Here is a 16,594-nt window from a genome sequence, read left to right on the forward strand (position 1 = left end):
GGTATTTGGAATATATAACATGTTATAGTAATATCCATCTCTTTAGATGATAGTTTAGAAGAGATGCTTCAGGGGCTATTGTAAAATACATATTTTGTCTTTTCGTGAAACCTGCCTTGAATCCTTTTCTGGGCAGAACAGTTGTATTTTTTCCCTCAATCTAGTTCATTTATTGAAAATGCCACTTTGGTTTGTACGTCCTCTAATCGCCGCTTAGACCGTTTGTTTGTTTTTAATGACTTTTTCTTTTAGTAATCTAAACAAATGCTGGACATTTACTACATTAGATTATAGTAAAACTTTGCTAAGCCCCAGTTCTGAAAGCGTGTTTAAAGTTCACGGAGTTTTGTGCTTGTTCCCGCAGGATTGTGTTCAGAAGCTGAACCCGTAACCGATGTGTCACACAGTGAACCAGTCCAAGAAAGCCCTTTCCGTCCCCCTTGCCATTCTTTTTCCACTGTCTTCGACGAGGACAAGCCCATAGCCAGCAGTGGGACTTACAACTTGGACTTTGATAACATTGAGTTGGTTGATTCTCTCCACGCCTTAGGACCGAGCTCTGCAGAACCCAAGAGCCGTGACCCCAAAGCAAATGTTCGAAGAAAATCCACCGATTCAGTCCCAGTTTCCAAATCCACGTTGTCTCGATCTCTCAGCTTGCAAGCCAGTGATTTTGATGGAGCATCTTACCTTGGCAACAGCGAGACATTAGCACCGTCAGCAGATGTGTACGGTACTGGTTCAAGCAGCGCTTCCAGCACCCTTAAGAGAACAAAAAATCCCAGACCAGCTTCCTTAAAAAAGAAGCAGTCAGCCAAAAAACCTCTGGACGCTCCACTGGTGAAGGAAACCCCACAAGAACCTTCTGACCTTGGCCAAGCAGCTTGTGCCCCGGGTGAGGATAAAGGAGTATCTGAAGGCAAGGCTGACTCGGTGAAGCCCGAATGTACTGAACCTTCCAAAATCTCTGCTGAGAGAGAGGAGGCCCTGCCTGTGCCTGAAGGATCTGACTCTTTGGATCCAGACCATTTTGAAGGGATTAGTGCATTTAGCAGCGGAGGCAGCAAAGTGCAGAACTCCCCCCCTGCCAGCAAGAAAACACTACCTCTGACAACGGCACCGGCGGCTGGGGAGGTGACTCCGCCGGACACCGGGGGACAGGAGGACCCTCCGGTCAAAGGCGTTGCAGTGAGGCTGGAGTTTGACTATTCTGAAGAAAAGGGGGTGAGTGAAGACCAGCAGGAGAGCACTCCCCCTCCCAAAAAGGCAGGTAAAAAGCCAGGTGCTAAAATGCCACTACGGAGGCCAAAGACTAAAAAACCCGTGGAAAAGCTTGACAATGCTCCGACCACTCCGACCAAGTCCCCCACTGATCCAAACGAAATCCCCATCACAAAAGGCTCTTACACTTTTGACATTGACAAGTGGGATGATCCCAATTTTAACCCCTTCTCCTCTAGTACAAAAATGCAAGAGTCGCCCAAACTGCCTCAGCAAACGTACAGTTTTGAGCCAGACATGTGTGAGGACTCCATTGACCCTTTCAAGTCTTCTTCTAAGATAGCCAGCTCGCCCTCCAAATCTCCAGCTTCCTTTGAGATACCAGCCAGTGCCAACGAAACGAACGGGACAGAGGGAGACAACCTGAACAAACCTGCAAAAAAGAAGAAGACGCCACTGAAAACGTAAGTTAAAGGGCAGAGATGTTTCTAGAGTAGAGGCAGCATGCTCCTACCCCTTAGCACGGTTACACATGGGTTATATTTGAATAGCTGAGCGTTGGTAGCCACAGCTGGACCCACACTGGGGGTCTGTACCTGCTCTCCCTCAACCTGTTTTGTCAATAGTTTGATGTTTCCAAACCACAAGGGAGAATCCAGGGCTGCCACACCACATTAGGCAACCGAATTTTTGAAGTCTTCAGGCTCGGTGTAGTTTTGAACCTGATTAAGTTGTGATTTTATCAGTTCTGTCCCAAATTTTCTGTGACCTCATCTTGGGAATTCGATGCTGTTTAAAATGATCAAAGTTTCACACTAGTAAAGAGTATTTTATGAGTAATTGTTTTTGAGAGTGGGATGTGAAATAACACGACAGTGACAAATCTTGTATTGCAAACAGCAGGGAGATGGTTTTATCCAGTGACTTGCAGTATTTAAAAGAAAAGATCCTGAAACAGAAGAATGTATTATTGAAATATATTTTTTTTTACACAAAAGACTAAAAAATTTTCCTTTTAATGAAAGAGCTTAAAGTGATATAGAAGGGTTTAAATATCCAAAACTGCTACACATTAGGGAAATATCCAGCTTTTAGACAGAGTTGACAAATCCCAGGATACATTTTCCATCTTGCTCTGTTTAGATATTTGGTTAAAAACCTCAGTGGCTGGTGGCATTGATTCACTTGCCTGTGTACTTGTTGCTTTATCTATTCAGACATGGTTATTCCGAGTTGGTAATCACCAAGTTTACATCCCAATTTGTCTGAAATCGATCTCCTCTGTGTATCTATAAGAAAGTATCTCAGTTCATGTTCCTTTATAGTTTAAGTGTTTCAGCTAGCTAACAAAAATGGGAGTAAAATTTTAAAAGCCTGCCTATTAGGAGATATGGCATGGTTAAATGTGAAACAGTACAAAACATGACCTCCTGTACAGAGTGAGATGGAGATTATTCAGTTTTTTCTGAGCAGCCTCCTACCTTCTAGGCTTCTAACTCATGTCCCTTGCCAGATTTGAGGAAGCTTGTGTAACTTTTTTCTCTTTAGAGGCATTTATGAGTTATGGGTGGTTTAGGTCACTGTATAGTTGAGTTGGGTTTTTTGAGGGAGGAGCCTGTTTTTTCTAACATTGCTTCTTTTTGAGGTTTACCTGAAATTTAGTGGGAATTTGGGTGGAAATTAAGATCCATTCTAAGATAACACATTTTCCAAGGCCGCAGTCAAAACTGATTTGGTCCAAATCAAGAAGACTTAAAAGTCTGACAGCAAAAGAAGAAGTATTTGATTTGTACTGGGGAAATGCAGAGGGAAAGAGGGGGATTTTGATATCAACAGATCCTTAAGTTTGATATTTCCAGCCAGACAGTCTCCTTGTGTCTCTTAGTAGCTGGAGTTGACAGACCCCAGGTGTGGGCCTCTTGAGTTCACTCATCTACTTTGAATATTAGAATGAATTCCAATGTTAATTTAGGGGCAAAATGAGTTTACAAAGAGTTTTCTAAACCACATTCATCCTTGGGAAAATCCATCGTGAGAATGCCCTGTCCTACAGTCACAAAGTTCACTGCTGGTCTTTATGGTGGAGCAGAGAAGCTCCCTCAGCACAGGGCTCACAAGTTCTTGGGTCAGGAGGGCTGCAGGAATTCCCAGCCCTTGCTTGTCCCTGCTTTCACTGTGTTGTGTTGTGTCTCTGCTCACTGCAGCCCCATAACCTACTTTTGCAGGAGGTTTTTTTTTTACAAAGAAGAGAGACTCTGCATATTAATACACAGTGCAGCCTGCAGCTATGGTATTTTCTAGAAGAAAATTAGCCTAAAGCTTCTTGGAGCTTCTTCAGGGGTGCCAGTGAAAGATGTGGCTTTGTTTGCCTCTGCCCCTCTGGTCCCTCATGAAAAAGCCCTCAGCATGACTCCTTGGCATCCAGTGCAGGAGAAGCCCTGGCTGGACAGGGAGATGGGATGTAGGATCCTCCTTGGCAATACTCCGTGGTGGGACAGGGAGAGAAGACAGTGCAAAATGCTTCTGCTCCAAGGGGCACAAACGAGGGTGTTTGAATTAGGAAATGATACTGTAGTATTCCAGGACTTTTAACACCTAATTGATAGGTGATTTTGCCAAGTCACGAGTTTTTATTAGCACCATTGAAGGGTGCAGAAATCAAATCCTGTTGGCCAGTTTGAAAATGTGTTCCTTGTGTGGAAGGCAGCGATTTCTAGATTAGACCTATGTGAGGTAAAGCCAGACATGAGTTTAAGCTATTGCTAAGCTTGTACTACTTTGAATCTGAGCCATGTGCTCCGTCTTACCCACATTAAATCAATAAAAACAATCCATTTTTATTCTTGAATAAAAATCTGCAGCAGTCTAAGCACTGACCTCCGCGTGAAATGATGAGGTTTTTAGAAGAGATGTCGGCTCAACACAAATTACTCTCTGGTCATCTGCCCAAGTGCTGAGCTGCTTTGAGATGATCATACTGCTCAGGTGATGCTGAGCAAAGAGCAGCTGATAGTGATGAGTAAGAGTAGGTGGTTTGCACAGACATGGCTTGTGTAGGCACTGCTCTGGGAGCTGCTGGATGGTTGGAGGCTGCTCAGAAATGGAAGGTGCCGGCTGTCATGGCCCATTGCACGTGAGAAGAGACAAGGAGGAGCTGCCAAGCTTATAAGCAGATGAAAACTTTTCTTAGCCTAAACTGTTTGTCAGGGTTTGGTTCTGGTTTGGGGGAAATCAGTTTGTTCTGTCAGAACACCAAGTTAGGTTTCATTGAGAGGCAAAACAGATAAGACTTAAAGAAATGTCATTTTCTCTCCTGACCCGGGTACATGATTTGAAATGGTCAAGTAGCTTTCTCTGTACTGTCATAACACATCAGCAAACATTAAAAAAAACCCTGGAATAGCTCTTTCCTTAAGCTTAGCTGCCATTCAAGAACAGTTTTACATCTCCTATAATAACAAACACCATGTTTTGAAGAGCAAGCAGGTGGCCTCCTTCAGGGAAGGCAGGGTTAGGGTGTTGATTTTTTTAACTTGAAGGTGTCAGCTTTGAAAAATGTGTTTTGTAAGGTGAAAGTGTGTCATTGAACTTGAAAACATTGAAGGACTTGATGAGTATTTTTTTCCTCCTGATGTATTTCACAATAAAAAGTAAGGGTTAAGATTATACAGGTAGAAAGTATGCATGATCAGATTGCCTTAACACATTAACATTAACAGAGTATTTGTAGGTTAATCTTTTTTGTCAGTTCCTTCTGTCTGTCTCTCTTTTCTTTGTCTTATTTGTCTTAGGATGGTAGAAGATGTGATGTCTGTATGTTCTCTGTTGTAAGTAATTCTAAGCTAACATTTCAAATTTCCTCTTTTGGTTTATGGGCTTTTTAATTTTACTTATTTATTTTGCAGCATGATCAGTTATTATTCAGCATGAAGCTTTTACGTTAACGATTTCACTTCCCTGGTACATGTGAAAGCTATTTTAAGTGAGATGCCTGCCTGGGAATGTGTTTAAAGAATCTTTTGCCTCAGTATGTGTTTACCTATCCAAGATCCTCATTTAAAAATACAGAGATTTTGTATCCTTGAGCTAAAATATGAAAATTTTATTTGTAACATTGAACAGCGTTGTACAGTCAGTCCTTTGTAAATACTGCATAAAGTGCTTCTCCTTCTTAAAGGAAGAAGTTGTCCTAATTACTTCTAGGATCATATCTGGATAATTAGTGGCATCGAACACACCAATATTCAGCTGTCCAATTTATTTTCCCCTCTAGATGTGGTATTGATTTACCCTTTACTGATTGAAACCCACCATTATAATTTCTGGTGTCGATCTGGCCAGCATTGATCAGGGATGAGCTGGTGGGCAGTAATTTTTGCCACTGCATCTCAGTTCAAACATAAAGTCTTTATCAGTGAGCTGGCTGTGGTGTTTTTCTCCCTCTTCTAGTTAGTAACATAAATGTTTTTTAATAGCTCTGGCAATATGCATCAAGAGAAGAGATAGATAATTGGTTTATTCCTAGTTAGAATTCACTTTTGAACCAATTGTGAATAAACACAAAGGCAACATCAGTAAATATGCACCCTAATGACATAATGTGTGTTCTTCTTTCCTTTTGCCTGATTGGAACCTGTGGGATTTTGAAGGGTTACAGTGTCCGTGCTCCCAGTCTGCACTGTGAGCTGTCAGGGGAACTGAAAGCAGAATTGCCATATTTCTTGTTGGATTTGTTTTAAAAAGGGTCTGTTGTGCCCATTGGTAATGACAGGGCTTCGTTCTGGCATCTTGGGAACAGCATCTGCCTCAGATGGCTTTGTGTGGTTCATCCAAAGCGTAACAGTTTCTTTCTTCATGATTTTTGAGGTCATTGGAACTTACTGCCCAAATTTATCACAGCTTTAATTCTCAGGTAAAGATGTGGGTTAGACCTAATTTTCACTTGGGAGACAGAAGCTAAATAATTTCCTTGAGGCCACTGAGGGTGCCTGTGATGGAGCAAGGATTTGAATTGCAGCTGAGCAGTAACCCTGTTCTGTAAAAGTGTCAGTAGTTAGCATGAAAAATATGGCAATCCTGCTGTTCTCAGCTTTTGGGGAATCGAGGCCTGTTCCAAGTGCATGACAAGAATCTGTACCCATGGCATGTTTCTCTGTGGTGCTGCTGCCTAATGGATGGGATTTTAATGCAGAAGGGCTTACAGAGGTTGCATTATCTGTGGCTGTCTCTTGCTAAGTATAAAATTACCTGATTCTTGCTGGTATTACCATATTAACTGTGTTAACTTCATTTTCAGTGATACATTTAGGGTGAAAAAATCACCAAAAAGATCCCCACTATCAGATCCTCCTTCTCAGGTAAAGTGCTGCCTTATTTTGGTGCGTGTAATTTGTGTTCTTGATGGGGTGAGACCAGGGAAATTTGATTTATTTAGTTGTAGAATTGTACATTTAATAATAGAAGAGATTTTTGTAGAGAATATATGCATGTTGGGTCCCAAGTATAGCACAGTGGGCTGTAACCACAAAGTATTAATCTTTTGGTCTCTAGAATCTGTATACAACACACATCATTTGCTCTGGGAATTCCAGTCAGAGTACTTCAGAAGGTCTTATGTTATGATGGAGCAAGAATATGAATAAATATCTTCAGTCAGTTGTCTGAAAAACTAGGCATCACTATCCACCCTGGAATTTTTAGATTAGAAAGCAAGAAACTAAATACATCAAATTGGTGGGCTGGAGGGGAAATAGAAATAAACCAAGTGGGCTGATCTACCAGAAACACGTGCTTGGGATGTTTTGATTCCACGTTGTAAACTGCTGGCAGGTGGTTTCCTTGGAAGAGAAGTTAACAAAAGCTGTTCTGCCTACAAAGGCCTGACTGCTTTGTTGTGGCACAGCTCCTTCCACGCTGCTGTTCCTCTTCCTGTTATCCATCCTGCCCTTTCATTTGTGCTGCTTGACAGCGTAGAAGTGAAGAGAGGGGAAAGGGTTCATGACCCCGCAGACCTAGGAAGGTTTGCTCCTATGGGGGAAGCCTGAAAAGTCAGAGACTTCAGTCAAGGGTGATGTGTGCCACTCAAGTCAAGTGCCTAACAGATTTAAAGAGCTCTGGATTTTCTTTCTTCCCTGTTATCAAAGCAGCTTTGCAATGCAAGTGTTTATCATCAAAGAGTTTAGTTGTACTGGGAAAACTCGCTGCTGGTAGAGCCGGTATTTTTCATGAGGTATTTTATACAGAGCTGCAGCAAAGATTACGGAATTACAGAGATGGCTCTGGTGGTGCAGAGGAATCCAGAGATTTAGCTGTTCAATGTGCTAATGAAAGATTAGAGAATTAATTGGCACTGGTTTTCTGCAGGATCCCACTCCACTGCCAACTCCAGAAACTCCTCCTGTCATCTCCACGGTGGTTCACGCGACAGACGAGGAGAAGCTGGCGTCTTCAGTGACGGGGCAGAAGTGGACCTGCATGACTGTGGACCTGAACACGGATAAGCAGGACTACCCCCAACCCTCTGACCTGTCCACCTTTGTCAATGAGACCAAGTTCAACTCTCCTACAGAGGGTACGTGTCCCAAAGGGCTGTCTGCTCAGAGCCAGTGGGATATTTATTGAGAGAGGGCTTTGTTTGTTCAAGGATGTGCTTTGCTGAATGCAAACTATTATTTAGGAACCCTGATGCTCTCTGGACCATTTTGGGAAATGTGGTAGTTATGGAGAGCTGAATTGAAGAGCCCAATAGTCTGACCTTCAATTTTCAAGAAAGAGAAAAGGAGATGCTTAAAGGAAAACAAAAGGAACCTTCAGAGAAAGGCTTTTGCTTCCTCTGTGTGATTAATTGTAGATGTGCTCTGTTCTTCTGTGAGTGTGACCTGTTCTCTCGGTGCCTGCACAGGAGATTGGGGTCTGACACTGCTCTCAGGGAGTGCTCTTGGATCCAGAGTCACTGAGCTACTGATTCTGCCCGAGCCTGTTCCTCTAACCTGAATGGCAGAAGGTCCCAGGTTAAAATTCTGCTCAAATTTTGTATATTGCATTAAGACCCTTAACATGCCACCTCTCCTCCAGCTTCCTGGGATCCAGGTATATTTATGCATTAAAATGTCCAGGATAACCCCTGTGCAAGATAGTTTTCTTTCATATGCCAGATAAAATTCCCTACTGGATCAGCCTATTAATGTTTTTCCTATTATACTTTCCTATAAGCAGTTGTGACCTAAAGCTGGAAGTTTCTGTTTAGAGAACTGTCATTCCAAGTCTGTGAAATGTGGAAGAGACAGAATTAAGAAAGTTTGTGTGTGGCCTTCCTTGGAGTTACCAGAGGGAATACTGCTTTGCAACAGCTGCTCCAAAGGCAGATTTTCAGCTTTGTGGGTGGGAAGAATGTTTGAGTTTAACTTGGCCTAAACTTTTTCTTCTCGATCAGAATTCATTTTTTCCCCCAACCTTTCAGTCTGTGTCCCAGTCTACCATTAAAGGTACTTTATGCCATTTTAAACTGGGTCTGAGTTTTTGCCTAATTAAGAATTGCTAAGCTTTTAGGTCAAAGTGTTTGACATCAAAAGGCACAAATAACCACAGTGCTTTTAATGGTTCATATGCATGTGCTTCTATGTTTGTGTGCCCTTGGCTTTTTGGAAATCTGTTGTGTCTCCTGGACAGATAAGTATTTCAGTCTGGATAAATCCATTTGACTTGGTTGTCAAATTTTAGACATCATCTTCAGTTTATTTGTGTTTAAAAAAAATAAAGAAACACTTTTTAGAAATAAGCCTCTTAAATCTGGGGAAATGGAAACTATATGGCAGGAAATGGAACAAAAGAATAGTGAGAGATACTCAAAGGCAATCATTTTAGCTTTCAAAGAGGGTAGAAGAAAGTGAGCAAATCTCCTAATTAAATGCTAATTGTCTTGTCTCATGTGTGCTGCATGGTATAGTCGGAGTTTCAGATTACACACTCATTATAATCAACAATGCTTCTGCTTTTCAGATCTTTGAAAAATAATAATTTTTTTCCCCTTGACAGTCTTGCTAATGCAGGGTTGAGCAATTTTTGATGAATTTGAGGGCTGTTTCTGGCTGGGAATATTTTTACCCCTCCCAGACCACCAGCATGAGTGTTACCCTGTAACCTAACACGGCTTTTGTGCAGATACAGCCCAGCTCCTGAGTCAGCTAGTGCATCCAGCTCTCATCTCTTTCATGAGCTGCTCATAACTGCTGCCATTTTCCTGTTGCACAGACCAGAAATGAGCCATAATTATTAGCAGAAAATTCTGATATAATCTTGCAGCTATTTGTAGGAGGAGTTGGAGGACACCACTTAGTAAGTCCGTTCGTATGTATTTATAGAAGATAATTATCTTGCTTTATGGGATATCCTGGGCATTTGTAATTTTGAATGTACAGAGATAACCAGAGCCTAAGATTTTGGAGGGGAGATGATGCCTTAGAGGAGATACTTAGGAAAGGAGAGAGAGTAATTATGCCGGAAACTTCTCAGAGCAACGAGATGGAACAAACCGCGTTTAGCGAACCGTGTTACTCCTTTTGTTTCTAGTTGATCTACTTCCATCTGTGTCCTGCTTTTTTTTTTTTTTTTTTTTTTTAAGCAGTGAAGGTAAATAAGTGTTGTCCCAGCAGTCAGTTTGGATTGGGATTGCACAGCTGATGCCAGTGCTGGAGGCAGGTGGAGGATCTCCGCCGGCTGTGCCAGCAGAGGACAGTGCCGGAGCGTGTCCCGCCCGTGAGGATGCTCGCTCAGGGATTGCTCTCTGGGGGTGTAAATGCTCCATAAACGTTCCTGCTGCACCTCACCGGGATAAATGACCTACAGAAGGGCAGTTTTCTGAGCACTGGCTGCTGTTACCTGGGATTTCAGGCTTGCTGCAGTTCTGTGTCTGGGCGGTGGTTCGAGTCCCGTCGGTTCAGTTTTGGTTTTGCTTTCACTGGGAAGAAAAGGGAGTGGGAAAAGATGCTCCTGGTATCTGGTACCAGGAGGTTGTCTATCTTGCCTGCTCCCTACTACCACTGAAAACATAAGGTGCTAGGAAGTTAAACATGAGGAGCCTGCTATTACAGCTCTCTCTTTGCTTGCAAGTTTTGCTATTAATATCCCCCACATGTCAGGTACTGAGAGTTTGTGGCTGTTCCTCTTCAGTGGTTGTTTGACAAAAATAGACAATTTGTGGAATTACAGTCCCAGTACTCTACGGTGCTTTTTATTATAAAAACAAATTTGAGTATTTTAAACTCACATTGCACCCTTTGAAAGTTTGGGTTTTTTTAAGTAAACTGGCAAGAGATTATCTTTAGGGTTTGTTTTTAAGTATCAAACATTTTAATGGTGGTTATCATCTCCCTAATGCAAGCTCTACTTTTCAAAAGCTGCCCAAATCTAGAAGGATTTTAGCATGTGATTTTATCATAATGTAAATGCTAGTGTGGCATTCCTTAGAATTTATTTATAATGGAAATTAAATGATGCGAGTGGTTTATTGAATTAACTCATGGAAACAGAATAAAGTACAGCATTAGGACAAATTAATTATGTCTTTAATTTTTAAATTAAGTTGTCATTGAACAACGTCTTTGTTTGGGTGCAGGAAGGTATGTTCTGTTTTCTCTTTTCCTGTGTTAGATCTGTCAGCTTCTGTTTCAGCTGCTGGGTGACCATGTATTGGAAAGAAATGCTGCTTATTCCCTCCAAGATAATTGGCAGATTAGAAGTAGAGAAGCATTTAAGATTTGCATTTTTATTAGATTCTAGATTTGAAGTTCTTTGTAAATCTTCCTGCCTTAGGCTTTTTCTCTGAAACTAAAGTGTGAAAACAGCCCAGTAAGCTGGGCTGGTGTCTCACCCCTGGTCAATGAGCATTCAAGTTATTTTAGGTATGTTTTTCTTAAGTGATACCACAATAGTTATTCTTAATTAAGAATTGTATAATAAACATTAGGAAATAGGAATTAATTCATTTCTCAACAGCTGTTGAAACATTTTTTTTTTTTTTAAAGGAAACTGGTATCAGCAGTACCAATTATTGAAAAATGTGTTTTCTGTGATGAGACAACATGATAGACGAAAGTTGTCTGTGCCCTGAAATTACACTGAAACTTTCTTAATATTCTGGCCCCTGGGGCAAACTGATAAAGCTGAAATTTTTTTCAGGCAAGTTAATTCGCCTGAAAAGTGTCACAGGTTCATTGTTAAAAATCAGTGAATGTCAGTGCACCTTCCACTTTCTTTCTGTATATTCTGCTTTTAATATGTTATAGGAAAGGATTGAGGAGAGTGGGAGTGGCCCTTGTAAATAAGATCTCATTTCTTTCTGCAACAACCTTGTCATGGCATGTGTTTAACACCTCTTTTTTTGTTTCTGTTGCAGAATTGGAATATGGCAACTCATATGAAATAGAATATATGGAGAAAATAGGCTCCTCTGTGCCTGTAAGTTCTCGCTTCCATTTTGATTCATTTGCATTCCCTTGTCATAATGTACTATCCTGATAATGCCATCAGCCCCAGTACCCCTTAAATTAATTATAATGTGCCTGCAGGAGATTTGCAAAAACCAGTTCCTTTAAATTGGCATAACTGGAGTAAATTGCATGTGCTTTGTTGTCCTGTATCCTGTAAAACTTGTTCCATTTTATTATTTAATTCTTAGGCTGGCATCATAGTAGTTCTTTCTGCAGATTAAAAGCACATCAGTATTTCCAGCAGTGCAGAGTACAGAGCTGTCTACACCAGCTATTGAACTATTTTAAGCAACTGAGAGTAAAACTTTAAAGAAGCTGGAGGGAATCAGGAGAGAATACAGAATTAATGTGAAGTATGGAATGCAGTACTGTACATTATCAGTTGTTTTGCCTTGCTTCTTTTTAATCCATGGATTTGATAGCTGGACTAGATCCCACGAGGGCATATCCAGTGGGATAGTTAGAAAAATCAGGCATGTATGTCAGGTGCTTAAACCAACGAGAATTTTCAATGAATATTTTAGTAACACTCTCAGCCAGGGGATACCTCCTGCCTGACAGGACTAGAAATCTGATTAACCCCAAAGTGGGAGAAGAGGAGCCACTACAAAGAGTGAGCTGTTCAGCTCGCTCTTTGTAACAGCCCTTTGTTCTTTAATGGTTTCTTCCTGAAAGGGATCATCTCAGCATCAGCATTACAGTCCTATATTATTAGTTTTCTGTCAAGTCATTTGGTCATTTAAGGTTTCAGTGACCCGAATTAGCTTTAATGGGGAACGGTTGGATTGCTTAATGAGTTTCTCTTTTCCTGTTTGCCAGCAGGATGATAGCACCCCGAAGAAACAATCATTGTACCTAATGTTTGATGCACAGCAGGAGAGCCCAGTCAAATCACCTCCCCTCAGATTGTCTGATTCCACAACTCCGTGCTCAGGGTACGTCACTGGGAGCAAACTCAGTGGTGGAAAAGGATGTCAGGGAAGCAGGTTACCAGCCTTCCTCCCTCTGCCTCTGTGTTGCCAAGTTGTTTGTTTAAAAATAGATTCCCATCTGTGTACACATATGATAGAGAATAGAGGGCAAAGATAGCAGAAGTTTTGCAGTGGGCAGGAATAAGGACATGAATAAGGACATACATTTCTCCTTCACATCTTACCAAATAGACTCACAGTGGCAACTGTTTCACTGGACAGTGGCTTCCTACTTACAGTGTTTTTCCTCAGATACTGAGTTCATTTTCATGTTAATCTAGAAATCTCCTAATTGCAATTTTTCACTTGGCTTTTCCTGGATACATTTTTCTGAACAAGGACTCCTGTTCATAAGAACAGGATGTGGGAGTTGTGTTTACTTCCAATAATTTTGCTTGTTGAGGACATCTTGTTCTTGTTAGTAAAGGTTGTTTGTTGGGAGAGATGAGAAAGGGGTAAAAAGGCAAGTGAGAAATATATAAGGAATGTGAAGCAGAATTGTAAAGGCCTTGTGCTCCACCCTGAAAACAAGTGCACAATCTTTTTCCAGGTCGAGTTTTGAAGACCCTGAAGCCCAGCAATCCTCTGGAATGAAAATCCAACATCCAGCTTCCCGAGTCCTTGCTGCCAGCCAAGAGGCTCACCTGCAGTCAGCTGACAAGTCCAAGCAGAAGGACCTAGAACCTATGACGTTGGGGACAACTCCAGAGGCTATTGAGATAGTAAGTAGTTTATGATAAGAGTTTGGGAATAATTTTCCTGCAGAGATTTCCCGTGTCATGTAAGAGGCAGCACAGGTGGATCTTGATTGTAGAGTGAAACTCAACCTGATACTTAAAGATCTTGGTAGCAGCACGTGGCAGGACCCAAATGAGGGAGGTAGGTTGGTGGAACTGATGGAATTCAGGGGGATTTTCTGAATTATCACCATCCCTTAACACGTTCTTGTGGTGACTTATTCCAAGTTGATACTTTGAAGTGCCTTTTCTCTCACACAGGCCTTATAACACTGTGCTTTAACCCAATATTTGAAAAAATATTTTATGTATAAAGTAAGGAAGATATCCTTTCATGTTTTCATTTAAACTGTTAAGGATATTGTTTCCTAATGCCGATAATACAAAATTCACTTTCTTGATCATTAGAACTCATTCCAGCTTCCAGTTAAGTCACTTTTTTTCAGTGTCTTCTCTGGGTAGTATTTGAATTAGTGGTGAGCCCTTCCTTGCTTGCAACCTGTGCTGCATTACAGACTTAAGAGCATTGGTTCTCAAATTCATGAGGGTTCCCTCAAGGCCTCCACTTTTCCAGGCAAACTTGTTTCATAAATGCCAACAGGACTAGAAATGCTAAACTATATGACAGTATGTTTACAGAGGAGTCAAAAAATCCTGCAGGTCACTTTAATAGTGAATTTTAATTTATATTAATGCTGCTTTTGCTACCATCTCACAAATCAGTTTTTTAAGAGTTTGAATACTTTTCTCACCGCAGGAAGTCTTGAGAACTCAAGTCCCAGTGGTCTTCTTTGTGTCATTCTAATTCTTCCACCCCGATATTGTGTATTTATCCTGATAGCGTTAAAATTGTGAACATAACTTAGTTTATCCCCAGCAAGCAGCAAAAGGCTTTGTAAAGACTGCAGAAAGGGTCTTGCTGAGGTTCCCCTCAGTTTTGGTGCTCTTCAAAGCTCTTGGAGTGCCTCAGAGGTGGCCTGAACTGAACGTAAAGTATTACATGAACAGAACCTGTGATCACTGTGTGAAAACTATTGCAGAAGTGTCGAGGGTGGGCTGTCCATGGTTTGAGAGACGTGGCTTTAGAGATCCTGATGCCCCTTGTTTCATGTTAGTCTTGGAAATTTACTCGGCTTTTAAATTAGGAGTAATTGTTCTTAGTGTTTGTGTGTCCCACCTGTGAATTGTGTATTCAAACATGGTCATCAGCGGGGCATAAAATTATGAGAAATCAAAGACTTTTTTGGCCTGAACTACTTGGGCAAAATCTCTGTTGCTTATTCTATATCCTCCTTACCCTTCAGACATCTCCTGAAGACTCCTTTGTCTCTGCTGATGCTCTTCTCAATAGGATATCTAAGAAAACCTCAATATGTGATCAGCCTGAATATCTAGATCCTGACTTAGCAGAAAAGAACCCCCCAGTATTTGCTCAGAAACTTCAGGTTTGTAGCAGAATTATCAATATCACTTTTCTTTATGTTTGTCTGTACACAGGTAGAGCAATGCTTTGCCTCATCTGAAAGGGGTGGGGGAGGCTTGGAAGGGAAGTGGAAAAGAATTAAAATAGGTATTTGATCTTTTCCAAAGTAACTTTGGCCTTTCAAGAACTTAAGGAACAGAGATATTTTCATTTAACTCATATAATGCATAAACTTACATTTCATCAACAGCTATCCTGTACCTGTATTTTGCAGAAATCTTTATAAGGCAAATTTTTTTAAGCTTGAACACAGGACTTGATATTTAGAGAGTTGTCTTCGTACCTGGCCTTAGTATGTTTGTATGCACAGACTTACTTTTTGAGATTTAGGATCTAATTCTACTGAAGTGAATATCAGGCTTTGTTTTTCTAATAATCTGTAATGCAGAATTTGGCATGGCTTCTTCTAGGAGAAGCAAATTGATCTTTAGACCAGTTCTTGTGTGTCAGGATGTATTTTCTAGACTATTTCAGTGAGATTTTAAAACAGCAAAGATTGAATTGAGACCAGCAGCTGGCATAAATTCACATAAAATGGAAACCAAGGGAGAGGAGTCTGTGAAAAAACACCTTTAGCTTCAGAAAACATTTATTTTACCGAAAGCATTGTTCATACTGATCACCTAATAAAAATTATTTCTCTATACAGCTACCTCAAAACTAACCAACACCCAGAGTTTTGTACTGGGTACAAAATGAAAGGAATCAATGAAAGGAATTTGGGGTGTGGTCATCACCCAGGAATTGTCAGGAATACACACTAAAATATAACACTCCATCTTTGAATGTGTTAAAAACATTTTTACCGTGTTCTTAATCCGTTTTTTTCCCCGTGGGTTACTCACAACCAAACACCTGACAGGAGGAGTTAGAGTTTGCTGCCATGAGGATAGAAGCCCTGAAGTTAGCCAGGCAGATTGCCCTGTCTTCCCTCCGCTCCAAGGTACCTGGTTTGTGCCTGCCCTGCGTGTGTGAGTGTGCACAGCCTGAGGATCCGAGTGCTGCTTCTCCTCTAACCAGGGGGCCGAGGCTCCCTGGGTGCAGTGCTGAGCTGGGCACACCCTGGTGTGGCACCAAAGCATGTGCTGCCCACAGAAACGCTGCCCCACTCACACCCACACTAACAACAGACCTCTGGAGGCAAGGAGGGGCCGCGTTCCTTCCGCAGGGTTCTGCAATCCAGGTGCCAGTTCTGCGGCCCATTTGTCACTTCTCTGCAGCAAGATTTGTCCTAAAATGTTTGATGGCAAAGAATACCGAGCCTGCTTTGACTGTAGGGACGTTTTGTCTTTTGCTGGTATTTTCAGCTTGAATTCAGACACCTTTTGACCCTTGGAAGTTTAGAAGTGAGAAATTCAGCTGACCTCGCCCTCAGGCATCCAAAGAAAGGGACTGCAGCAGGGTTGGAAGGGCCTTATAGAGTTCCCAAGGAAAAAAGGCCTCTCAACACAATGTGTCTTTATACATGAAGATCTAAGTCTTTTTTTTTTTTTTACTGCTACTTCCAGGTCATCTTGGCTAGTTCTGCCTCCGAGTGAGGCTTTGCACTGCTCTAGGGATGCACGTGGAACTCACTGTGTTTGGAAAGGGCTGGGACAGCTCCCTCTGATGTGCTGGGTTTGGTGGTTAGCCAGGTGCACAGCTGGTTTATGATGCCCTTCACGGTACTTTTAACAAAAAAGTCAGTCCAGAAAT

At 41.5% G+C, this 16,594-nt stretch overlaps 1 protein-coding gene across 11 annotated transcripts in view; it reads left to right on the top strand.

Moving 5' to 3' along the window:
* The window catches only part of TACC2 (transforming acidic coiled-coil containing protein 2), a 137,445-nt gene that overhangs the window by 101,871 nt on the left and 18,980 nt on the right, over window positions 1-16,594 (top strand). For 4 of the 11 annotated variants that reach the window (XM_051800358.1, XM_051800364.1, XM_051800359.1 and 1 more), the window contains 9 exons: window positions 365-1,685; window positions 5,013-5,048; window positions 6,518-6,578; window positions 7,585-7,792; window positions 11,615-11,676; window positions 12,528-12,643; window positions 13,230-13,401; window positions 14,721-14,861; window positions 15,762-15,842. In XM_051800358.1, the coding sequence (XP_051656318.1) occupies window positions 365-1,685; window positions 5,013-5,048; window positions 6,518-6,578; window positions 7,585-7,792; window positions 11,615-11,676; window positions 12,528-12,643; window positions 13,230-13,401; window positions 14,721-14,861; window positions 15,762-15,842 (2,198 nt within the window). The remainder of the gene's footprint in view (window positions 1-364; window positions 1,686-5,012; window positions 5,049-6,517; window positions 6,579-7,584; window positions 7,793-11,614; window positions 11,677-12,527; window positions 12,644-13,229; window positions 13,402-14,720; window positions 14,862-15,761; window positions 15,843-16,594) is intronic. The other 7 variants (XM_051800360.1, XM_051800366.1, XM_051800362.1 and 4 more) reach the window with 7 other exon arrangements.

This window comes from Manacus candei, unplaced genomic scaffold (genome assembly GCF_025592945.1).
Source record: "Manacus candei isolate 608988 ecotype Guabito, Panama unplaced genomic scaffold, ASM2559294v1 h1tg000050l, whole genome shotgun sequence".
Lineage (NCBI taxonomy): Eukaryota > Metazoa > Chordata > Aves > Passeriformes > Pipridae > Manacus > Manacus candei.